This window comes from Falco rusticolus, chromosome 5, assembly GCF_015220075.1.
Source record: "Falco rusticolus isolate bFalRus1 chromosome 5, bFalRus1.pri, whole genome shotgun sequence".
Taxonomy (NCBI): domain Eukaryota; kingdom Metazoa; phylum Chordata; class Aves; order Falconiformes; family Falconidae; genus Falco; species Falco rusticolus.
The window spans coordinates 85,276,998-85,303,319 of record NC_051191.1 but is presented as its reverse complement, the minus strand read 5'-3'; the positions used below and the strand labels follow the sequence as shown (position 1 = coordinate 85,303,319).

Sequence of the window (26,322 nt, the reverse complement as noted above, 5' to 3'; positions counted from 1 at the left end):
CCTGGCGGGGGGCGGCGTGAAGTGAGGGGAGGCGCGCGCCCCCTGAGGCGCTGGAGTTGTTAAGGGCGGGGGGGCGACAGGGACGGGGAGGACGCGCCCGCTCTTGCGGAGGGGCGGCCGCGAAGCACTGAGCCGCCGGCGTCGCGGGTAACGTTGAAGCGGCCCCGGCGTCCCGTTCCCCACCCCCCCACCCCCCGCCGGGTGTCGCCCGCAGTGCGGCCGCTGGCTTGTTATGGCTGCTCCCGCCTGCGCCGGCATTGCCCTGCCGCACCGGTGGGCTGTGAGGGGCGCCCGGCCTCCCCGGGGCTCGCTCCGCCTCGCCGGAAGGCGGCCGGTGGCGGAGGCTTAGTTCCTCGTCTGGGCCCTAGGAGCTCCCGTTGCGGCGGCTTTACGCAGCCGGCGGGGGGTCTCCGGGAGTGCGGCGCTTACTCCCGGCCCCGGGGGAGGCTGTGGCGGCGGAGCCATCGGCCCTCGTCCTGCGCCGGGGCGTGCGGGGTGGAGGGAGGGTGACTCGGAGCTCACCGCCCAGCGGAGGTGGGAGCACTCACCTGGGACGTGCAGGCCTTCGGACACCAGGTGTTGCTGGTCCTGCTGCTCCAGGAATAACTTATTTGTTGCTGTTTTCTGTTAAAGGGGCTAAACTTTAACTGGTTGTGTGACCAGGAATGGAAATCCAAAGGTGCTCGTGTACTGATAGGCTTAAGCCTGGTTTCAGGAATGCGTTGCAATGGTTATTTTGGGTAAGAGTGCAACTTCTTCAGCTGACATAAGACCCAGGGCCTGAGAAACTGAAAAGTCCTTGACTTAGTATAAACATTACTTAACAACGACTAAAAACATCAGTGTGTTATCAGCATCGTTCTCATACTAAATCCAAATCACAACATTGTACCAGTAACTGAAAATTAACTCCATCCCATCTGAAACCAGGACGATATCCACCCCTTATTCCATACCATTTATGTCAGGCTACGCTTTCCAACACACCATCACTTTCCCAGTCTTTTGATAGAAACGTACGGTTATTATTCCCTTAGGCTATGGACTATCTCTCTAAAAGTCCCATTGAGTTCGTTTAGTCCAATGTTGGGCTCCGTAACAGTCTGTCAAGGCAGGAAAGATGGTGCTAGGTGTTGCCTTGTATGTTGAAACCAGTTCTGATTCTATCACTGCTGCACTTGGTCTGGTTTCATCAGAGTTCATTCTTCGTTAATGTGGCAATTGGGAGGAAGTCAGGTTCAGGTTTGCAAATCCGGAATGGCAGACGGGCACTGCGTGCATACAGAAGTGACAATGTACAGTGTTGTATAGCAATTAGCATCACACAATTTGATTTATTGACTGTTTTCACCCAAAATCGATTCCCCTTGAGGGGATAATTTTCATTATGTGAGCAGGTCTAAAATTATGTAGCATAGCTTATTTCTGTATCGGTGTTACTATATTAATACAAGCCTCTGCGTTAAAGTAATTGCGAATAGTAGAAATGGGCTGTTTAGTTCTTGAGAGTGAATTGTAATAGCCTCCTTGTAAAGGTGGACAGCATATCTGTTATGATTCCTGTTGTTGCTTATTTAGGTGGAAACAAATCTTAAGTGTTTTCCTGCAGTTGTTAGACTACATCCCATCTTACGCCTCCTATTTACAAATGCTTTTTTATGTAAAACCCACCTTTGTGTGTGAATGCTTAACTTGTCAGCAGTTCTTTCACTACTGATTTTCACATTTTTCCATGTTTTTGAAAAAATACTTCTACTGTAATCGTTTATAACAGTAGCCTCTCTGCCTGTGGTTTTATGGTGTGACTTTCTATATACCTTGTACTCTGCAGCTTTAGATCTTTGGGCAGAAGACAGGGATACTTAATTATTAATTGAACTTGTCCCTCTGTGGTATATAGTACGCCCTTACCTGGATAGTGACCTTTCTAGAGTTGCCCACCAATGTGACATATATGGGATGCAGTGAAGCTGTGGGGTGGAAAGGTGAAGTGACCTGTTTACCATAGTACAGTTGCTGTTGCACAGCTGGTGTAATAGTGGAGGAATTCTTGTGCCCAGGTGTTCTACTGGGAGAAGGCAGAGTAGAACTTCCACAAATGGGAGGTGGTAATATTATGTGTATGTGTTCCCTTTAAAGGGATTGAAATAAATTCTCCAATTTGGTAACTTAGGAAAGAAACTAGACCTGTGTCTCGCTGATTTACCTACTACAGAATATACAGAGATGAAAAAGTGCATTATTTACCCTCAGGGAACAGAGAGTGGATATTTTGTATGTTTTTCTTTGTGTAATTCCAGAAACACAAGTTTGTTCATGTTGCCTACAGCTTGTAGTTAATTTTGCAGTTAAATAGTAAGTTGTCTCCACTGTAGTGTTGCATAGTGTGTTATTGAGAATTCTCAGTTTTACAGCAATTCAAATTGCAAAATTAGGGTTGTTTGAGTTTCTTTGGTTTCTGTTAAATAGCGTATAGTGATGTTATGGTATTTATACAACTGCTGGTTTGCTTTTCTTGATCTTGTTCTTAAATGTCATCTTTAGAAATGAGGGAGAAAGGAAGTAATCAGTATGAAACAGGTGTGCTTATTTCCTTGTACATACCACGAGTGATAGCATACACCAGGGCAAAGCATCAATAACCAAGTCAAGCAGTGGCTGGTTTTCTTTAATGGTTTCTTAATGGTTGAATAAGGTGAAGTTGTAGCTAAAAGTGAGGTACTTTACAGTTCCTGCTTTTAGTCTTGATAGAAAAAAAATCATGAGTTCTTTAGGGAAAGAAGTTATTCAGTAATTGATGATGCATAAACTTGAAAAGTCAGCTATGCCATGGTTGAAATTTTATCCTTTTTCAAAAGCCCTTCTTAGGTAGCTCTAATGCTGAGGAACAGTAGGTTTCCTTGGTGCTTGAGATTTTTCTGAAATGAAAAACCAAACAGAAACAGAAGTCTGAAACACAATACACTTATTCTGTATTTAAATATGCTAAAAGATATTGTATCCTTAAACTTCATAACTGTTGTCTTTAATGCAGAAGTACTTAATCTCTCCGTGCAGAAATAAGTCATGTTGCTGCTTGCCATCAATTCTGTCGTCCATTAAAAAACATGACAATATAAGACAATCAGAACTGTTTCCATGGGATGCATAATAAAAGCACAGAAATTACTATATAAAAAAAAGCTAAAACTAAAGACTTTCTACATAACTTTTCCTACCACAGACAAAAGTCAGTTTGGTCATTCATTTCATGGCCTTTCTTAACTGCAAAGCATCATACCGATGCATTGCAGTGCTGTTCAGTGCCTAAACTAGTCCCAAAGTCCTGACTGTGAGAAACACTAATTCCAATTTGTCTCTTACTGGCAAATGTAATATTCAGTGCCAGGGATCTTTTCTTCATTACTGATATAATTGACTAGAAAAAAAAAAATAAAATACTTTGTGATCTTTTTTCATCATATCCCACATTCTGCTACAAGTAATTTTGCTGAGCCTTGCATTATAGGTTATGGAAGTAAGCTGCCTCTCAGCCCTGCTAGTGGTTGCCTCCAAGCAGATTCACAGATCACTGTGGACAGAGCTAGTTTCAAGTCAAAACCAGAGCAGATGTTTGTCTTACCAGTAAAGTGGGGTACTTTGATTTGTCAGCAGTTGTCAAAATTTCTAAACTTTCTTTATTGCAGGAGTCCAAGTTTAAAGAAACTGGAGTAATTACACCAGAAGAAGTAAGTATTTAGAAACGTTGAAATATATTTTGAAAGTAATGATAAAATTTACTCAAAATGACTGTGTTAATCTCAAGCAGTTCATGTCTTTGCCAGCTAATTATTGCTTCTTGGCACAGTTTCCACAAAGTGGAAGTTCTAAATGGCCTTTTTACTCTATAGATGAAGTAGATAAACAGAATTCCTCTTGAGATGATACTTGACATCTGAATGTGGGATGCTTTTTTCCTGTATTATGCTGTGAGAAGCTTGTGAGGAAGCTCGTGCTGGGTCAATAGCTCTGTTTTGTGTCTTGGAAGTTCAGGACTAGAACAGGAATATATCAATTTCAGAAGTCTCTTCCATAACCAACTCAAAGGGGAACTTGTATCTTGGGAATAGTCTTTGCTTACTTCTCTTTTGGTCCCTTCCAAGGCTCTGGCTAAATTATTACATGTGCTTGTCCACACCACATATCTAGTAATTATTATTTTTTCCCTCCTCTTCTCTATAGGCTGCTTCAGGCTGGTTGTATTTTGGATTGCAGCCAAGCAGTTGTAGTTTTTTAAGGAGTCTGATGGGAAGAGAAATAAACAGATGTTTTTTCTAGAATAGTAAAAACACTGATTGTGCAGTGCTGTTTTGACTTCCCTGTTCTGCTTTTTCTCTTATTAAAGTGCTGCTGTTCTGAAAATACATTGTCTTTACAGAGGTATGAGAAAACAATATTAAGACTGTTAGGTAGAATGAAAGAAAAATGAGACTGAATGCACAAATGTGAAGATGAGATGGAAAAAGATGGAACAAATGATGACTGATGCAGGTAGATAAGGTGGACAGAAGCACTTTTTCCTAACGTTGGTACCTAGCATTTTTTTGTTATGTTGCATGGCAAGCAAGAACTCGTGCTTTCTATGATCCAGAAGAGTAGTGCCTAGAAAAACAGGCTTAGCAACGTGTGTTCTGCTGTTCTGATAACCATACAGATGTGTGTGTGTATAGAAATGCTTATATATTATATAATATGTTTGTAATTATATTGTATATAAAACACGTATAACAGTGAAAGTCTAGACAAATGTTCTACTAATGCTTAATCCCTTCTTGACCTATGGGAGAAAATTTTGCAGTAGTACTGGAAGAAAAGGTACTTTCTGTTGAACATGGCAAGAACCACAGTATGTTGTGTTAAAGTCTGCACCATTTAAACACTGTTAAGAATGTGAATGGCCTGTGTTCTCTGTATAAAGTTAGATGCTGATAGGATGAAGAAATTGGATCCTTCAAAGCAGTAGTCAAGGGAAACACTTAGAAAAGTGTTTCCTAACTTAGAAAAGTTAGAAAAACAGCAAGATTTGTTTTTTGTTAAGTTTAGGTGAGACTGGAATGTGGATCTGCTGATTGTCCCTTTGACAGTCTTTCCTCTTTCCTGATGATTTTCATCTTTATAGAGTAATGATTGCTAAAGAAGAGTTGAAAGTCATCGATAATGATTTTAGGATGTTATCTTCGAATGAGTTTGGATTTCTAGGGTAATGAATCTCAATTCAACTGTATTTTAGTCTGAGACGCTGACTGTTTTACAGACATTGTGGGGCTCCTGTGGCGTGCCTACGAAGATGAATCAATTAGCAATAAGGCTAAAGATGACTCATTAATCAAACTCAACACCTACTCCCTCTTTTCATATATGTGTACTTGATTTAATTGCAACAAATTCTCACCTGTCATGAGTTCTTAATAGTTAATACCTCAGAAAGATAACAACGGGTTTAATTTTATGTATATAAAGCATAGGCGTAATATATTGAAAATAATTCTTCCCAGAAATAGAAGTTGTTCTCTTGCCACTTCTGCAATATTGATTCAGGTGTGAGATAGCATTAGTGCTTGTGAAACAGAAAATGAAACCAGCTAGATAATTTTGCTACCTAGGTGGAAGAAAATGCAAATAAAATTTCAAGTATTGTTTTACATTTTTGCATCTGTTAGACCTACAAAGTAAACACAAAGATTTTTTTCATCTTTAATAATATATTTTAGCAGTGGTGCCACAGTGTTCCAGTTCCTTGAACAGAAAACTTTAAATAATTCTGGAGTTTCATGTGTTATTTATTATTACATAAAGGCTAATGAGTTTTAAAATTTCCATACGTATTGGAAGGGATTACTGTTTTCCTTAAAGTGAAGACTTCACTTTTGCTAGAGACTTCTGTTGGAAAACGGGTGAAAGCAAGCACTTTGCAGAGATTAAACCTGTTAATCCATGTGCAGTGCATGTTGTGGAGTTTTCCACTACGCTGATACGCCTCGCTTTGGAGGACATGGTGAGAAAATGGCTGACACGCTGCAAGCCTGTTGTGTCACATTACAGGAGCTTTTGGTCAGCTTGGGGGTATGTTGTTATAAACTGGCATTTTAAGGCAAGAAAACAGCTGTAGCAATTGATGTGCACCTCATTTACAAAAGTAACTGGTGCAAAGACCACACAGATCACTTCTCTTAAGTGCAGGCTTGCCTTCCTCAATTTATGTGGACAAAAAATAAGCTCAGTGGGTTAGACTTTGCTGGGTGGAGTTTTGAGTTTGTACACAAGTCTAGCATGCGTTTTCCAATATCACTTTGAAATAGTGATGTAATTTTATAAAAGCCTTTATCTCTCATACTTAGAACAAGTACAGTGAAGATTTTTTAAAGCTATTTCTTCAGAACAAAGTTATACATAGGGTTTTTAAATGTACTAAGTACATGGTTATCCATATTAAGTTAACATCAGTGGTGAACTATTATAGTACTGGTTATCACTTAAAAGGTATACTGTTTATTCCTCTGTTGCAGTTCTCTCTCCGATTCAATGAATTGGTGTCAGTCACACTTTTCTTCTTGCTGCAAGATTGTTTTGAACACTGAAAGAGAATGACATATTTTTTTACATTAAGATCTTCATTGACTTTCTTAAACTTTGAAGATGGCAAATAAAAAGAGTTTCTTCATCACAAAGTAAACAATGTTACTGGGTCTAGAAACTTTTTTGCTTGTTACAAGACTGATAGTAACACCACAGCTTTTTAAACTTTTATCTGAATTGGCTGTTGTGCTTAGTATGCATTTCCTTCAGGTGAAGTTGATTTAGTCTTTGGGTTTTCATGGTTAGCTGAGAAATGGAGTTAAAGCATCAGTCATATAAACAGTTGTTAGTTACATAGTTAATCTCTCAAAGGGATGTGCAACTGAAATACTAATATTGATAAAAAATGGAAATTATTTCCTTATACCATATTTAACTGTAGGTTTTTTCCTGTCTTAACAGTTTGTTGCCGCTGGAGATCACTTAGTTCACCACTGTCCTACTTGGCAATGGTAAGTAAAAACAAAAGAACTGTAGAAAGCTAGCATCCCTAGCTATGCTTTTATGTGTTTCTGTTGGATGCAGCTGTACAGTTGTCGTGTTCAGAATAATCCATGGACTCTTCCAGTAGAACTTCTGCTGTTTTTCTGATGAAGCTATCTTTAAGTCAGGCAGGACTTATATATTACTCTGTGTAGCAGTAGTTGAGATGAGAATTTGTTTGGGGATTTTTTGTTTGTTCATTTTCCTAGGGTTTTAAAGGAAATAAGCTGGTGCATACTGTGAATGCTTTCATTGCTTACCTGCAGTAGCAGCATGTGTACCTACACTTGCCTTGGTGACTGATGATTGAAAAAGCAAAGGCCAAAGGCTGTGTGCAGCTGGAATTGATAGGAAGTAGTTGTAATTGGTGTATTTTAGACAAGCATTTGTTAAGTACGTTCAAGTTAGCCCACATCAGATCACTTTGTGCAGTGCTGGCCCTTGGAAATCCCTTATCTTTCATGTACAATAAGGATGCAAATAAGGTGCTTCCTCATGTTTTACTGGTGTCTTGCATTATAAAACTAATCAGTGCCTAGATGGGCATTGCCTGTGCAGCTGGTGTCATCAAGGTTCTTGGCTCTATACTGGGCCATGAATTGCTGAAGGAGGAGTTATTATGCTTGAATCATTGTTTCTTGCCCTTTTACTGTCTCCTTCAGAGAAAACATGTTGAGTCTGGTCTATGTGCCAGCAGTTTGGAACAGGCTATTTAGAATGTTACTCTCTTTTCAAACCAAAAACTGCTGAAGGTGAAAGCAAATGCTTGAGTAATGTGAGTCAAAGATTACTTGAGTTCTAGTGACTATGGGCAGGTTTTATATCTATAGAGGTCTATTTCTTGCTTTTTCTGAAGTTGTTTTCTTCAGACATTTGGGACTATGTTGTTGCTGATCCTACAAAGTTTCATATAGACTAGATTTTTCTGTCAACCCATCTTTGCTTGGCCATTTCAAAGTGAAAGTAGTTTTTGAAGCAGGGAATAGTTTTGACCCCAGACTCCATGGTTTAGGGATGACCCACCTTTCTGACCCCATACCTATATCGAAGTCTTTGTATAGGGAGGAGTAAAGTCATAGCGAATGGATTCTGAGAACAGGTCAAGTATATAAAATGTTCCTGATATACACTGAAAATAGAAGGTTTCTTTTGTTTGCAGATCATCAAATTCTCAACCCTTTATTGGTTCTCTTCATTTTACAGGGCTTCAGGAGAAGAACTAAAAGTCAAGGCTTATCTGCCAACAGACAAACAGTTTTTGGTAACTAAAAATGGTAAGGCTGAAGTTTAAATACGTGTTCTTAGTGTTGATAGCATGGTTGGCTGTGCTGCTAACTCTACTGATTGTCTGTAGTGACAGGGGAAATAAATATCTTGTACTTTGGTTGCTTTGGCTTTGCAATATTAAAAAAGTTTTTCATGCATATCTAAAATCTTTTCCTTAGACCAGTTGTTAGCAGGGCTTTATACTCATAATACAGTTTGCCTTGATGAAGTAGAAATGAAGTTTAAACATTATAAACCTCCTTGTCTGTCTTGCCTTTCTCCTGTCCTTCAACTCATATTCAGTGTCAAAAAGGAAGATATATTTATTTTGCTCTTTCTTTTGGAAAACCTAGGCTATTGAAGTGTTTCAGAAATGTCTTGCAAGGTGACACTGATACTTCTAGTTCAGATATGTAATTAATGTTACTATCCCTGTCAATAACAATAATATGAAATAAATTTTTAAATAAAATTTTGATCAGCTTTATGGTTGTGTATATATAATACTTGTGGTGACTACCTTTTTAATGGATGAGAAGGCTAACATCTTGACACAACCATGGAGAAATAATTTTCTGAAAAGATCTTGTATCAAAATGTGTCAAAGATAATGCCATCGGATGAAGCTTTAGTACTAAGAACAGCCTGGGGAGATTTTTAGCTGCAGTGGGTTGTACTTTATACTTGGATTTAACTTGCTGGCTGTTGGAGTCATGCAGTGCACTATCATGTGAAAATGCTTACAGTAGTGTTGGACAGACTTTCCTAAGATGGTCCTGATGGCTGGATGGCCAAGTGTTCTATGTTGTTTCTCTTGTCCCCCTACTTCCAGGGTCCCTCATTGCTCTGATCCTTCTAGATCACGTTTCAAAATAATGTGTTTTCTGCTGATAGTCATGCATTGGCACTACCGCCTGAGTAAAAAGTTGTGGGCTACAGGTGAGGCCAGGAAGCATCCTACAAACCTCATTGTGGAAGTCTTTGGAGAACGTCACTTTCACACCACTCTCCTCCCTTTGTGAAAGGTCTAAGAGCAATTTAAAAATTCTGCACTTCATGCAGCAGGTTTTCTTTCCTCCACGCTAGTAGAAAAGGAGCATTTTTTACATAATCATTGTTTACAATGTTGGAAAATGTTTGTTTTGTCTTAATCAGATCTGCATTCTTTCTTTGACTATTTTCTGAAAACTTTGTATAAATCTTTGCTTGAACGGCTCTGTAATGCACATGACTGAAATAATTCTGAATAGGATATTAATTCTAACCTGTTCTGAACCTCTAGATGTTAATTTATAATTCAAAATACCTAATATATCGCATAAATGGCTGATGCAAACTTTTAGCAGAATTCTAAAGACAAATCAGTTCAGTAAACAGATGCTAATCCAGGCAAAGTTGGACTTAAACTAAAAGTTGTTGAGCAATGTGAAGAAAACTGATAGGTTGTCTCCAGTTGTTAGCAAATGAGAAGTTAATTCTTTTCTAATCCTTAAGAGTTTGGATGAGCGTGCTTTAATGGATAATGGAAGAATGAGTTTTTAAGGCCACTGCGAGTAGTGTACTGTATATGAAATAAACAGTCTGGTACATCACATCAATGTTTTTTTTTAAGTTCATGCCTTTGCACTTGTCAGCTTTAGGATTCCTTAAATAAGGAAGTGAGACTACCACGTTTCAGAAGGTCTTGTAGGATAATTTCTTGCTCCAGTCTGGTTTTGTATAGGAATGACTGCATTCATTTTGTTTTGCAATTTTTTGCAGTGCCGTGCTACAAAAGGTGTAAGCAGATGGAGTACTCAGATGAGCAGGAAGCAATTATAGAAGAAGATGATGGTGATGGGGGATGGGTAGACACTTTTCACAATGCAGGTATTCAAAGTCTTGCTTCAGTCTTTGCATTTGGTAATCTGAAAGATTTTCGGTTTCCACTCTTAGAAGGTAAAATCTTTCTTGTATATGGCTGTGTACTGGTATCTGATATGAAAGAAATAGGTTATGTTGCCAGTTAACCACTTGATTGGTGCATAACTGCTCAGATGTTTCACTGTATGGCTGTATATGCCTGAAACAAGCTACTTTTTAGAGGTGTTGACAATAAATTATTTCAGTATTCTTGTATTGAAGTTCTAGGAAGCTATTTCAAAAATGAGCTGTGTAGTGGCTCATTCCTTAGTAGGGAGATCCTGTGAAGAGAATGCGGGTTTACATTATTTGTTTGAAGATTATGCAAAATTCTGGGTTTTTTAGTAGATTGCTTATGAAGCAGGTTGAGATCTTTCTCTTAGTGATGACCTCAGCTGACTTCTATTTTAGTATTTCCCATTCTGTTGGATTGTTAGATTGAGCTAAAAGTGTGGGAATCATTAGAAAATAGCTATTACCTTAGAATCTGAGATCACTGGGGGAAGCAGAAAGGCACAACAAAGAAAGAAAATACTGTTAAATGCAGAGGTGAGTGTGGGTGATGATTCTTTTTTACCCTAAGTCCTCAGATGAGCTTGTGTTTATAAAGAAGTCTAAAAATTGCTGCTAACATGAATCTGTCTCTAGCTTTTCTAGCACAACCTCTTATACATCTTTTTGTTCTTTTCAAAAAAATAATTTTATTAGTTCTAGTCTGTTTCTGGATGTTCTATCATGAATTGATATAATTCTGTCTTTCAATCATGTTTTCTCCAACATTTTCAAACCTAGAAGGTACTCCGTGCAGTTTTTACTTCCTGTGCAGTAAGTTTTTTGCTGTAATGTGGAAGAAGTTGCCTAAATAGTTCAGCCAAGCTGGGGAGAAAAAGGGTGGGAAAAGATGCCTTTGGTTTCTTTAGATGTACGTTTTTCATCACTGACAATTCTTCAGTGTATCAGAGTTCATAATCGAACACCACACACCAAAGAAATAATTTGACATAGCTTTGTCTTAATCCCTGAATTAAGGTTAAGGATGCATTCTCCCTCCCTGCTGTGGACAGGTTCCTCTGCCAAGTTTTTCTTTTTAGGGTTGACTAGTTTGGGCTGTGGTAGCACAACTGCAACGCTGACTAGACCTTAGCCAGCTCCCCAAACACTGTCAAAGGAGATTAAAAACCCATCTGTTTCCCCCCCATCTGTATAGATGTCCTTTATAACACCACTTTTTCTGGTAGGAAAAAATGTATGTAAATGATCACAGCCACTAGAAGTGCGTTGTTTTCAAGCAGCATTCAACTGGCATTCCTTTTCTTTGAATAGTTATTTCAGATGAGCAGTTACTTGATTCCAGGTTCATTCTCCATAATAATCTAACTTCTTTTCAGCTGAACTGTGTCAAAGCAGGATCTTGTCGTGTATCGGAAAGAGTACTGGGTGAGAGCTGCAGTAAAACTAGAAAGCTAACAGGGATGGTTTTTACCCCCACTTTCTCTCAACTAAAAGCATTGAGTGTTCTGCTATATTATGTTTTGTCATGAACACCTTGCTTTCAAGATGCTCAGAAATATTCATAAATGCATGCCTTGCCTATGAAGTGGGGTTCCATTATTGTGATGTGAATGCCTATCCTGAACTCACTTTTATGCAAAAATTCCTGAAAATAAAAATCCAAATTACTTTGTGGTGTTCCATCAACAAAATTTGAATGACGTGCAAGAGCTGTGCTGTTGTTCCATGTTACTAGTATGATTTATTTATGGATGTCCAGCACCAAGCATGCTACCAATAGCAAATAAACAGTTCTTCAAATATCAAAATTATTGTGAGATGTAACTTGGAAAGGTCACATGCTGCTTTCTGAAATCTTTGCAACCTCTTTCTGTACTATTCTGTAACAAAGAAAATCTTTTTAAATGCAAACTTCTTGTTTGATTGACAGGTATAGTGGGTGCAACAGAAGCAGTTAAGGAGATCACACTAGATAATAAGGTATTTGTTCCTGAATTTTCCTTTTGCTTTATTACAGGACCTAAAGGTAGCAGAAGTCCTACCTGCAGTAATCTAGTACTGCCTGTGAAAGATTAAAGTATACTTTACCACTAGGTGTGTTGCATATACACCTCGACCTTCAGAGTCCGCCCCCCCTTATTACTGTGTGTTTACTGAGGCAGTGTTCTCTTCAGAATGTTTTAGCCAGTGTGCTCTTGTGCCAAACTCATACAAACTGAAAATGAAATTCTATTTACAGTGATACTGCACCTTTGTGTCTTAAGAAGCTAATGTTCGGAGATCCAGTGTAAATAAATTTGTATATGGAAAAATAATGTAGGGATGTAAAGTATTTCTTTGTAATCTTTAACTACTGCAGGCAGGGTTTAAACACATTTGGTCCTGTATGACTGGCTTGTGCCCTCAAGTTTAGAAGTCCTAAAAGTGTATCTGTCTTACAGAGTCATCAGTTTCTGCAGATTTCCAAAAAGTCACTCTGCAGCAGGAGCCAAATCCGAAACTTATGCCTTCAGGAAACAGAACATTTGGAAGTACTTGAACTGGAATCATGTTAGCTAACATGTTTAAGAAATGCAGAGAAAGTCAGAGACACAGAATACTTTTAAAGATGAGTTGGTTGTTAAAGTGGAGTTCTGTCTGTATGCTACAAGAGTTTCTTAAACCATCAAAGCAGAAAGCTTTGGATTCTAAAAATTTTGGGGAAAGAATGGGCTGCCACATGGTACCGCACAGTTGTAAACAGCTCAAAATGCTGTTGATACGATGAACTGTGGAGTACGTGTATTTCAAGTCAGACTGTGCTGAACGTAGTAAAAATACTACTTTTTCACAAGTCAGTACAGGTCAGTAACATAACGGTGAAAGAAACACTCTGAGGAGTACCTAAAGGTGATCACTATTTCTGCAAAACACAATACTTGTAGAATGTTATGTGATTTGTAACTGCTGTTGTGTGTTATGAATTTGATTTCACTTCTAATATATTAGATGTAGAAAAATTTGCTAGTTTTGCAGTACTTCATTTCTTGGACAACAAGTCCAATCTAGAAGGTCAAGTCCTTCTCTGCTAACATTCCGTTTCCCAAAGCACTTCACAAATTAGTTTCTTACTGGTTTTGGTCTTCTTTTTTTTTTTTTCCTTTTTTTTTCAAATGAGGAAATCAGCCACCTGATGCTTACAATTAGAGCAGTTTCTAATTGTAATCGTTATTTGGTGTATTCCCCTAAAGTTTTCATGAAACCTGTGTAAATTGAGACCTCCCCCTTCTGAATTTCACTGGGGTTGTCTGTTGGCTTCAGATGCTACGCATGGGCCCACAACACCCAAAAGAAAAAATTGGCTGAGGGCTTGTGCCATATTCATTTCTGTTGGACTGTGCTTCCTCAGACAACGATATCAAAATATGATAAACTTTTGGGACTCTCTTGTATTTTAAAAACAATCATGGAACTGGATGATGCTTTCAGTCATACAATTTAGTTTCAGGGAGTCCCGCAAGAAGCAGGGAGCTGGATTCGATTGTCCTTGTGGGTCCCTTCCAACTTGAGATATTCTGTGATTCTATAATAACTGCTGCATAGTTAGCTGTGGCTTAGGACATACAAAATCTTGACCTCCATGTTTAGTCATAGCCTTTCATTTGAGATAGGTGGGCTTTTTGAAGAAAAGCTATAGGCTTAAGTTTAACACCATGTTTATTCTTCTTTGCTTAGGAATTAAATCATTCCAGATTACAAAGTCAAGGGAGAATTTTTACTGTCATACTAGGACTTTGAAACTAATTGAAACAGGTTAATAAGCAAATATTTGAATTCAGTATAGTCCTTCTTAATACTGCAGAAATTACTTTTCTGGTTCACTGTATGTATTGACTGGACCGTTAGGCTGTGTAGATGCAGCAGTCTTTAAAGCAGTGTTTTCAATTTAACTTCTAAAGGATAATATAAAAATACCAGAATGCTCAGCATCTTGTGAAGATGATGATGAGGAAGATGAAGGAGAGGCTGCAGACATGGAAGGTATTTCCTTAAATTGGGTGGGACGTGCTTTATTTCAGGTCTTTAACTAAAGCAGTACACCCTAAGAAAACACTACTCTTTCGTTTCATGGGATGGATGCTGAAAAATTCAGCAGGCACATGTTCTTTATCATCGTTTGTATGGTCTTATTTATGCATGTTTACTCTAACTTTTGTGCCAAAACTTGTGTGAATGTTAGTGACTGGGAAATTAATTTGAGTAGCAGAACAGATCCGAGCAAGTATAAATCAGGGATTTAGCACAGCTTCCTTCCGGCTTTATACCTACGCTTAAACTCAATCTGCCTGCTTAAAACCACTTAAGGATTGCTTACCATGTAGTTACTGGAGTCTTGGTCAAATCTGTATTAAAAACATTTAGTCTGGTTTGGGGATTGGGAAGTCTACTTGAATAAAACATTTTTAGATACATCTAGATTGTTTTAAAGGAGTTGTTTATGGATGAGGAATATGATGACTAGCTACAAGCTGAACATAGAATTTTATGGGTCTTCTTTTCAGAGTATGAAGAAAGTGGGCTATTGGAGACAGATGATGTGAGTGAAGAGTTCTCTGTCTTGTCTGTTACAATGCTTATCACCAATATGAGCACATGCAAAGTAAAAATAATGGTAACAAATGGATGACATAACAAGCTTATTATAAGCAGTGGGATTACTGAGCCTGGTATCCTATGGATTTGTGTCCTGCCAACCTACTGCAGTAACCTTAGGTCCTCAAAGATTTTGATCACAGTAATTTTCCTAGTTTTTGCTGATCCTTTTTGCTCTGCTTACACACAATGCTGTATTCATAAGAGGTAAAAAATGCAGTGGTTGTTCTTGAGGCTTACATGAGGAGGATGACTGGCTTATAGGTTCAATAGATTATACTGATGCACCAGACTGTCATGAGAGAAAAAGTGATTTGTCTTTTTTTTTTAGATTTTTTGGACAAAGACCTCTTTGTCTAAGGTCTTCATGAACCTGCATAAACTAAGGACTCTGCCTTCTGAATTGTCTGTTGGGTTCAAAAGTTATTGGTGAAAGAAGGGAGGGGGATGTGACAATTTAGTTGCATGCTTCCTTAAGAAGCCAGAGCTTTTTTTGAAAAATAAAACGCCAAAAATAAAACCCAAGCCCACTTGTTGGGAGAGAAACTGATACTCCTAATTTAAAGATATAAACAAAAGCCTATGTTTTTTTAATGCGCACTTAAGAACGTTAAGTTTTACAGCTTTATGTAACTACTTACAATGGGAAAGGAGGGAACCCAAACAAGATACTAATATTGTCATTCTTACCTTGAACCAGGCAACGATTGACACAAGACAGATTGTAGAAGCTAACAAAGCTAAAGTTGATGTTGGAGGGGAAGATGCTATTCTACAGACTAGAACTTATGACCTCTACATCACTTACGACAAATACTACCAAACTCCAAGGCTCTGGTTATTTGGATATGATGAGGTATAGCTATGTTGGTTTTTTTCCCCCACTTCTCTGAAATTAGACTCACCATGTCAAACAGCAAGGCTATTTTGTTGTTTATTTGCAGTAGAAATTTAAAGGAAAAAATGGTGAGAAAACCGTTACAGAGTCAGGGTTGCAGCTAGGACTTAAGGTACTTGCAGGAAATAGGAACAATTTCACTGAAAATGATACTTGGTAACTGAGCACATGTAGAAGGAAGCGAATCATGCTCTGTCATTTCACTTTCTGTTAGCTCTGTAGAGCTAGTAATAACCCCAGTAAACTCAGTCAAGTAAGCAGGTATGTGGTTTTATCATCATCAGAGGGAGAGGATTAGATAAATCACTCTTTCCTTTAACGAATAAATTTCTTGATCTAAAGTTGGTTAGGGCTTACAGCTCAAATACCTAGATGGGAACCTAGATGGTTCTCAAATATATTGACTTTAGCATTCACCTTCAGTATATTACAAACAAAAATTTGTGCAGTACAATTTATACACCATATGGATTTTAACACACTTGGTTCTTTCAGTGTGCCTTCAGAACTGTTGTAAATGAGATGCTTGTAATTTATGGTGTTTCATCTGTTAATGGTATTAAAATCGCTGAGAAGGAGCAAAAAATTCTTTCAGTAATGTTTTTGTTCTCATGTTCCTTTTTCCTATATAGCAACGGCAGCCTTTAACAGTAGAGCATATGTATGAAGATATTAGTCAAGATCACGTCAAGAAAACAGTGACCATTGAAAACCATCCTCATCTTCCTCCACCTCCTATGTGCTCAGTTCATCCATGCAGGTAAGTGTTCCTGGTCTGACTCAGCATGCAGATACAAGGCACTTCACTGGTCTTGTTAAGCATTTAGTTTGGGTTTTCTGGACATATTTCCACACTTGACTGCCGTAACGGTCTGTAAGCTTCTGAGGCAGAATGAAAGGAAGGCATTGGTGATTCTCTGAAGTCATTCCAGTGCTTACTGCCGCAAGTGTATTCTGCAGTTAGAGCTGCCTTAGCTCTAGTTTACTTTTCCTCCACTTTCCTAAGGACTCCAGAAGATGGCAGACTACTAGAACTTTATAAAAGAAACACTTTGAGAGCAGAAAGCACCATTTGAACATGAAATAACTCTTTCCTATTTTGTAATAACTACTCCCTTCTGCTCCTCCAGAAGTCCTTGAAACTTTCCACTGATAAATAGTGGTCCTTTAATTGCCACACTGAAATATTGGGGCGGAAACGATCTCAATCTGTTCTCAAACTTTCAGTTGTTAAGGGGGCCGGCTCGCTGGTGTGGAGCCTCGACATGGAATGTGAGTGCTCAGTGGGCCACTTTCGGTAAGCAGAACTGGCACTGCGGGATGAACCACAGCCACTTGTTGAAAACAAGTACAAAACACACTTGTGGGTTTAAGGGTCTTTTCTGTTGCATTTTCCACGTTGTTCACCCAAGACATAGGGAGTCTGTAGTTTGGCTAGCTGCACAGATATTTTTTCTAAGCCTTTGAAAGGTGCCTTTCATCTTAGATGTAAACCCTAACATCCTTTAGGGTGTCTTAGTGATACAGAGCCAGTATCTTAAACAGTGTAATTCCTCAGCTTCTTGATAGTATGAAGTTCATAAATATGAATTTGGGCTTTTATCTCATTTTAAAAATGGGACATCCTTTGTAGTCTTGCATATGTTTAAAAAAAAAAACAAACCAAAAGTCCACATTGCCCCTTTAAATATTACAATTTCTTTTGACTTAAAGAAACGCTTCTGGGATCTGTGTCACTAGCTGAGGTGTCAGATAATCAGCTTGCTGTTGACTACCGTAAGTTTGTTTTTGCCTATTCAAAACATTCTTCATTTCTGGTTTAGGAATTATTTCATCATAAGATCATAATCTTGGGAAGGGTGAAAGGAAGCTTTGCACAAAGTAGTTTGTGGCAACTTTTGATCTTACTATGAGGATGTATATTCATGGGCTTTGTAAATCTGTCTCTCACACTTCTTCCAGTTCATAGTTCTTTAACCACTGCTTTACAAGGGTCTTTGCTTTCACCAAGCAGTCAGGCTTATATCTAGACAATATTTAGCAGAGAAGCCCACTGTAGAACCAGGAAATAGCGTTTTCCCAAATTTAGCTGTCTTGTAGAAAAGTTTAAAGTGCTAAATTTGATTGTTGGTATTTAAATCCTTGGGTTTAAGTCTACACTAACACAATAGAAATGTCAGTCTCAGTGCTCAACTAGTACAGGAAGCAGAACTTACAACTTAAGAAAAGAATAAAAAATAGAACAGAAAACAGCGTAAGGCCTCTATTAATCTGTGGGACCACACACATGTCGAATACTGCAGTACAGCTCTGGTCATCTGTTCTGTAGTCCGTGAGATGAAAGATGACTAAAACTGGAAAAGATACAGAGGAGATGGCCAGGATAACTGAGGTTATGAAGCTTTTTCCCATAAGAGATGATTGAATAACCTGGGACCCTTCAGGTCTGGAAAAGGCAGCTGAGGAGGGACTTATGATGTCAGTGACCTTCATTATGAATGCCACAAAAGGTGAAGTAACAGGTGTTCCATTTTTTCTGATAGAAAAACTGGTGACATTGAATGCTACTCACTGCTGGTGTGTCCAAAGCAAGAAAAAGGATTAAACTCTGCACACAGCACCTAATTAAATATTTAAGCAATATGATGTTAAAAAAAAATTGTCAGAGAGTTGTCAAAAGTGAAGTTATTAGAATGCTTCAGAATTAGAAAGTCCTTGGGTTGCATACTGCTGGAAACTAGTTGCACTTTGGAGGAAGCATTACTAGGTGCTTGCTCTGGCCTCTTTCTTAAGCGTGTACTACTATAAGATAATAAACAGGATGAGGCAGACCTTTGGTTTGATCCCATAAGGTATTCTTGTACCTTTATATGAACATATCAGTCTTAATAGGTCAACCTGTTAGTGACTTTGACTGCCTTATTTTTTGCTGTCTGCAGGGATTTGGACAAAAAAGTGGATGTACCTTTTTTTGCAACTAGTGTTTTTGAAGGAGTGTCAGGTGGAATTAATGTAGAAAGGCTTAACAGACTGACTAGGAAGATTATTAATAGAAGAAAAGGAGGGGAAAAAGCTTAAAGCCAAGGCTTAATTTAGTGATTATTATTAGCTCTGTTAATAAATTGTTTGGGAAAAAGCTCCTGTTGATGAATGCAGGCTGGGAGGGCACTCTCAAGAGAAACAATGATGACCAGATATTTGGGCATGACAGCCTTCGTTGACTAGGTGGTCCTGTGGGTGTGTTGTGGATGGAATCATGCACTTCACTCTGAGAGAAGCAACAATATACTGTATTGATATAACAAATGGTAAATGTGACTGGTTTAACAAGAGTCAGTGGCAAGGTACGCTGGATTATTTACTGCATAGAGGACAATGTCAGCCAAAACTGTGAGGGACACCCTTCTGTCAAGTCATGAGCTTCAGAAAGGACCTCCTTGTGTAATCCAAAAAGTGGGATTGTTCATCCAGTCTGCAAGAGCCAATTGACACACATAGTCAAGGTATTTCTTTATGACAGATTTGTGCAAAGCTGGGGGCTAGGTAGTATTCCACAAAACAAGCCCAAAACTCAGAAGAACAAGAATAATATTTATACATTCTAGTTATACATATGTATTTTCCAAACTCTACCTAAAAGATAGTACTAGTAATTAGTTATGCATAGTAGCTTTCTATCGGTCTATATATCTCTCATTTTGGTTTAAAGTTACAGTGTATTTTTAATTTACTGCACATGTCTGAGGGAGGTGGGGAGTGAGTCTTTTAGTCCTGAACTGAGTTCAGTGGTTGTGATCTCCTCTAGCTACAGTCTTGTTATGATGATTTCTTGTCTTTGTAACAATTAACTGGCTCTTGGCCCCTCCTGGAGTAGAATGTTCCCCTTATCAGGCTTGCAGTTGTCCTTCAAGGGCACAGTCACTAATACAGTTACAGATGCATCACTAACCTAACTTCACTAGAAGTGAATCATTTTATGTTGACTACAATGAGATAATGGGGATTGAATGCATAGCTAGACATTGCTTACTTTCTAAACTCCTTTACAGAGAGGAGTCTAGGTGCAGCTGGATCCATTCCTAGTCCCAGACTTGGTCAATGGTTTATGTCTAAAGGATTATATATGCACAATCTATCCTTTACGTCACTTAGTTAAGATTTCAAAGTTTAGCATGCTATTATTCACTTACTGAGAATCTGTTGCAGCAAGGAATCTCCCAACCTGGAAGAGCAACCCTGAGAGCTGTCCCTACTCAAGGGGAGATCTCGCCTGGCAGGCAGCTCACTGCCCTGCCGGAGAGTTCAATGGGCCCAGGGATGTCCACTTTTTATGAAGTTAGATGATTGTCTTACAGTTATATTTGCATACCAGCAAGACATCTGGGTCACTGTTCCAGACAGCCCGTGGCTACCATGTTGCCATCCATCCCCCAAGCTCCAGAGTAAGTTGGGTGCAGCCATTACAACCCCCACTGGTGGTTATGGCTTAGGCAGGGGTGGCGTGGGGGAGGAGGGGTGGCACACCACCACAGGGTTTTATACTGGGCTGTGGCTGCAATGTAATCTACTTAATTTTGCAGACACCTTTGCAGAGTAAGAACCAATTTAGTGCTAGTCAGTGAATTTGAATCGAGAGTTTTCATGGGCAACAGCTCTTAACTGAAAAGTCAAGAGTTTATGAAAACAAATTCTGCATGTTTTCACTTCTTCATCTGAAGCCAGTGAATGTGGATTATGTAATCCACATCTACACTTGAAGAAATTGTGGGCATCATGAGACTTGTTCTAATTAGTCTTTTAAGCTTGAAAGAGATGATTGATACTGCAGTGAGACAGATTTGTCAGTAGTCTTAAATGTGGAGAAAACCGTCTGGTCCTCCTTAAAAAGCAGTCTAGTTGACTGGCAACTGCTTAACGACAGGAAGGTTTGAAAAGGTCATCTTGAGACTGTGAGGAAAGAGGCTAACAGCATAAAAATGGATGTTTTAAGTATGTTCTCTTACTCCACAAGGTGAGCTATTCTATTTTCTTGAATTGTTGAGGCTAACAGTTAAGAAGGTCTGGGCTTCTGAGGGGAAAGATAATAGCTAAAAATGTTGGTTTGTTCGTATTTTAGCTAGGCAGTACCAATGTTCAGCTAGCTCTGCTGCTGTTGCTTCCGTACACGTTAGAAAAATTGGGTAACATAAGGTATTTGGATGGTCCTGAACTTAGTTGGCTGTTTCTTGTGATGTGTATATCCTTACGTCATGCGTCAAGAGAAAGGAAAGAAATGGCAGTTGGGTGCCTCTGTCAGCTGCTGGAGATTGCTTCTATTTTTAGTATTTAGTTGAAACTGTTCATCTTGCAGCTGTGCTGTAAGTTGTATCTCTTGTCAGCATTTTTATATTACTGGGAGGAACATAGTCAACTTCCTCATGAGTTGCTGCAAACTGATTTAATTGCAGTTCTCAACATTTTTATGTGCGTGTTATGAAAGAACTATCAAATTAATGCTAAACAAATTTACAGTGAGATCTGAATTACTTGCACTAATTCCAAGGGCTTGTTTTTCTCTGTTTCAGAAGAAATGGTGATGGCCTTCTGTACTTTTTTTTCTTCTTATCTACTCTAAATGTCTGTAGGGAATTGACTAGAGGCAACTACAAGGATCAGGGAATTGTAGGTCTTCAGGTTAACTTGACTATTGCAGATTCTGAACGTTTCTTGTACTGATGACATTTGTGGGGTTTTCCCCACCTGTTTCATTGTGTGTGAGCACTTACAGACACTGAATCATATTCAAAGTTTTTGTTGGTTGGTTGGGTTGTGTTTTTTTTTAAAGTACATTGTTCCAAAAAGTCTTGGACTTTACAGTCTTTCATGGAAGCTTATAGTTGTTGTCTGCTACACTGAAAGTCCTGTGGAAGGCCTTTTATGTCTAGTAACTGCAAGGGGGCGGGGAATGAATAATTTCTGGTGTTGGATTTTTTTTTTCCCCATATGTCAGGAAGGCTTTTATGTTTTCCTTTTACTTTCTGATTATATAATACCTCCCTTCCCACTGATAATTCAGACAATGTCAGTATGTCAGCTGAATTCCAATGTGAAGTTAATGACAAATATTTTGACTGACAGCTTGCTTTGGTTAATTGCAAAACAGGAGAGGCGTTCTTCAGTTTGAAAGTGAACATTCCTAATGAGAGCTTAAAGGGTCATCTAAGCAATCTACTTCTTTCAACTTATTTTAAATACCTTAATGGATGGTTTTAACTCTGTATATTTCAATTTATTTTCAATAGGAAAAGCAGTATTTCTGGTTTGGAATGTGAATAACTCATTTATATTACTTGAACCACCTCAAGAGTCAGTTGATATACCAAAAAGTAAATTAGGTGACTTTAGTAGATGTTTTAAATGTCTGATCTGTTCGGTAGCTCAAGTGATCTACAAACAGTTCCTGGAAAAAGCATTGGTGAGTATGTAGTGTATTTAGTCATCTGGAGTTAGAGAGTTACTTCTGCAGGACTTTTATTCAGAAGTAAAATTAGAAAAACAAAACAAAACAAAAACAAAAAACCAAACAAACAAAAGAGATTTCTAGATAGCAGGGTATTTTAGATGACATTTCTTCCAGTTATCTTTTTTCTTTCCATTGTTTGGTATACATACTTCATATTAATTCCTCAAAATTTACTTACACATGAAAACTGAGAACAGGAAACAAACTTTTGAAAGTTTATAAAGCACCTGCAAAGCTTTTCATGAGTAACTGTATGACAGTAAGAATGACCGTTACTATGGCCATTGTGTGAATTCCAGATACCTAACTAGTCCTTAGAAAACAGAAAAGAGTAAATGTCACTAAGGTGTATGAAGTTCAGCCAGTATCCTGTTAAAAGACTTCTAGTAGCTGTAGGAGTGACCTGTACTCTGTGCCCATACAAAAAATAGTCCACCATTATGGATGTGGTCAAAGCTTAAGTTTCAACAGTGGCCAGGTTCCTATATAGAAGCAACAGGCCTTGGCAGCCGATGCAGCATGTGTTCCGCAGGGGCATCGTGAGGATCCAGAATTGGAATCATCTGTGAGGGTTAGCTGATTTGCAAAGACCAACAGCACAGCAAATGACAAATGCTGACCTTTAGTATTTCCCCAGACTTGCGTGTTCCTGTTTACAGTATGTCTTGGTAACTTTGCAACATCTTCCTTCCTTGCCTTTGCGGTGACTGGCAGCATGATTAACTTCGGAGGTAACTACTAAATGCCAGTTACTGGTCAGCTATTTAGATTTGCATAATAGTATCAAAGCATGGTCAGAAAGTCATGCAAACTCTGCTTACCACTCTCCCTTGTTCTCAGTAGCACATAGGTTGTTTCAGGGCAGGTATTTTCAAGTGCTGCTGTTAAATAGCTTGCAGTGTTGTGTAGGTGAACGTCCATTGCCCTGTATGATGTCACTGATTGCCTACAGAATCATGATTTTAAAACAAAGCTAAAGTCTAGATAAAAGTAAGCTGAGTTATACAGATGAGTTTGTGTTAAAAATATATAACTAAAACATCAATTGATCACACTGTAGATATCCACTCTGATTTAGTATGTAGTTCATCCCCTGGTTTATGTGGTACAAGAACTATCCTGAACGCAAGACCATTACTTCTGAATTGTAACTGGTCATCACAAGATTTGAAGTCTTCGTCATTGGAGATACTCAAAACCAGAGCAGACAAGGTCCTGGGCAGTCTGTTCTAATTTACTGCTCAGAGTTGGACTGAAGTTAACCAGTCTCTTCCAGACTTAGTTATTCTGTGATTCTATGTTTTATTCCCACAGTCAGCTCTGTACATAAATGTTTCTGTGGTTCGTAGTAGGTCTGGTATGTCACTGATGACTTAATATCGAAAAACAGTGACCTGAGGATATGTTTGTCCTCCCCGTAGGGCTTTACAATAACAGAGTCATGAGAGAGAAGAAACTGGCTTAGAAGCTGTTGATCTACCATAGAACCTAAGTTATTGCCAGAAAAAGTTTCCATACCTTAAGTCAGTCCCAGAGCAACAGTTCTGAATTCATGCAGGGATGATTTGGCCTGCCTTTCCTAGGAAACTATGAGTTGTTTTAAGTGTTAGATACCTCTTAAGTTCTGCAAATTGAAGAGTGCAGCAGAGGTAGCTAAAAAAGTTGCAGCAGTTTCTGGGCATCTTCTTCAGGGGTCATCTGGGAACTTCTGGTGGCTTGCTGGTGAGGATAACCTTTTGGGGACTTACCTGGTAGCTTCTTTGACATTTAGCAATTAAAAATTGCACTAGTGACAAGCAACATGTATTGACTGTCATTCGGGCACTCAGTCTACGTTGTAGCCGAGAACAGTTTTTGCTTTCCTTGTGAATGTAAGGAGCTGGCAAATAATGTTGCGTTCATCAAGTTAGTATTAAGCCGTCAGTTATTGTTGAGATATTTTTCCTCAATAAACTGATAGTTTCCTCTTATTTCTGAAGAGAACTGTCCAAAACTATTTAATAGACAGGGAGTTACTTAGTTACTTCTTGCTTAAAATAGTTCCACTGTTTCTGCTCTATTTTTCAGGCATGCAGAAGTCATGAAGAAAATAATTGAGACTGTTGCAGAAGGTGGTGGAGAACTTGGAGTTCACATGTATCCTTTTTTGTTACTACACGGTATTATTAGAAATGTCTTTCAGTGTAAGAAGCCGTTACCTCAAGGTTCCTGAACTGGAGTGCAGTTGTGTGTGAAGGCAGTAAACAACTGCTTGTGGTGGCACTTACTACAGTTCCAGGATGAGCTCCTTTGTGCAAACAAACTTTGTTAATCAGTTGTTAGGGGCAGAGGAGGGAGGCTGACAAGAGCAACGGGGGGGCGGGGTGGGGGGGAAGCAGGATTGAAGGGACAGGATTTGAGCCCTTGTTTGTAGGGCTGTGAAGGAGGTAACTGTGTGAAACAGATCCCAGTGCAGGAGAATGAGGCTGGAGGTTCGTAGATTCTCCAGAGTGTAATCCCTCCTTTAGGTACAGCAGTTTCTGTATTAGATTTGAATCTGAGATTAATTTTGAAAGGTATAGAGGTCCCATTATTCTCTACTCTGCATGTGAGCAACTAACAAAAAAAGCAATGAAAGTGACTGAACTTATTCTGAACATCAATATCAAATGCCTCACGATTAGAATTTTCTTTTTGCAAGGTGACTGATCTTAGTTATGCTTTGTAGTAATTGATGGTATGCTTTCTGACTGAAGTAACCTCCATCTTAGAAGCAAGTGCGTCCTTTGAAAATGGTGTTCTTTTGCTGCTGTAAGGCGAGCAAGGGGGGATTACTGAGCAGCTGTAGGCCCTGAATCAGTAAAATTCTCATTCACTGTATGAGTTGGGAATTGCTCAATTTGTACAGCAAGCAACTGAAACCAAAGTGGAGAATAACTTTTCTGGCGAGGTAGTTCAAGTCTTCTACTCTTCAATAGTTAGAAGAAGCTTATTTTCAAGATTTTGGTTACTTTTTTTGCTATTACTTAACAAATTGAGATTTTTTTTTTAACAGGCATTTTCTTCCCTTATCATTATGTAGTTTGTGTTTGTCAAGAAATGATCCATGAGACTGACGTGTCAAAATAGTTGGGTTTACTTATATCCAGTACCGATGTAACTTAATTGTCAGTTGAAAACAGTGATTTATTTTAATTTTTCAGTTTGCTGTCTGCCTCAGTCCCAGGTGGACAGACGCTTTAGTTTATAATTGTCCAATATACTCCAGCCTGCAGATTCAGGCCCATTAGCAAAGCTAATCTCTCTACTTCCCTCACCAACAGGAAGGAGCTCTTCCAAAGGATGGTTCAGAACAGGAACCTGTTTCTTCTTCTGAGCCACTGAAACACTGAGGAGGAGCCTGCTTTCCCTGCAGCCACAGGAAGGTAGCTAGGGATTAGCCTTGCTAGGTGCAATTTAACTTGGCATTTGTTAGTAACAAATATTAAGTATGTAAATGGGATTGTAAAGTGAGGCGGGGGGCAGGGCGGGGGAAGCAGAGAGGGAGTTGTAAGATTTATTGAAAAATAAATTCCCTGGTTCCCTGCATGAACTTAAACCAGAACGGTCTGTATGTTTGGGCAAGCATCAGCTGTCATTACCAGAGTTCTGCTGTATTAATTTCCCAGTCTCTCAATTGCATAATTGCTAGGTGTTATTTTCCTGTTAGCAAGATATACTATTGAGTGGACCGTTGAATGTGACTTCTGATTAGTTTTACAGGATTTCTAGCTATTCGACATTTTCCTTAACGAAAAACTCAGGTACCTTCTTATTTTCTTGAAATTTGTACAGGCGGTCATTCCAACGATAGAATATGACTATACGAGGCACTTTACAATGTAACTAAAATAAGAGATGTCCTTCTCTAATTATCAAATCTTTTTTTAAATAACCCATCCATGTGACTTATACAACATTATACACAATTTCTGTAATTAACCTTGTATCAAGTTGATGCATTAAAATAAAATGTTCCATTACCAGCCTTTTT

At 38.7% G+C, this 26,322-nt stretch overlaps 2 protein-coding genes across 3 annotated transcripts in view; one reads left to right on the top strand and one right to left on the bottom strand.

Annotated features, from left to right (window-relative positions):
- SLC35A5 (solute carrier family 35 member A5) overlaps positions 1-631 on the bottom strand; it is a 12,621-nt gene extending 11,990 nt beyond the window's left edge. The window contains exon 1 of the mRNA XM_037387644.1: positions 549-631. The gene's annotated coding sequence lies outside the window, so the exon portion shown is untranslated. The remainder of the gene's footprint in view (positions 1-548) is intronic.
- ATG3 (autophagy related 3) overlaps positions 1-26,322 on the top strand; it is a 26,480-nt gene extending 158 nt beyond the window's left edge. The window contains exons 2-12 of one of the 2 annotated variants that reach the window (XM_037387646.1): positions 3,687-3,728; positions 7,018-7,067; positions 8,302-8,372; positions 10,126-10,233; positions 12,209-12,258; positions 14,217-14,298; positions 14,820-14,854; positions 15,611-15,766; positions 16,441-16,568; positions 24,378-24,446; positions 26,093-26,322. In XM_037387646.1, the coding sequence (XP_037243543.1) occupies positions 3,687-3,728; positions 7,018-7,067; positions 8,302-8,372; positions 10,126-10,233; positions 12,209-12,258; positions 14,217-14,298; positions 14,820-14,854; positions 15,611-15,766; positions 16,441-16,568; positions 24,378-24,446; positions 26,093-26,174 (873 nt within the window). In that variant the 3' untranslated portion in view covers positions 26,175-26,322. The remainder of the gene's footprint in view (positions 1-3,686; positions 3,729-7,017; positions 7,068-8,301; positions 8,373-10,125; positions 10,234-12,208; positions 12,259-14,216; positions 14,299-14,819; positions 14,855-15,610; positions 15,767-16,440; positions 16,569-24,377; positions 24,447-26,092) is intronic. The other variant, XM_037387647.1, reaches the window with a different exon arrangement.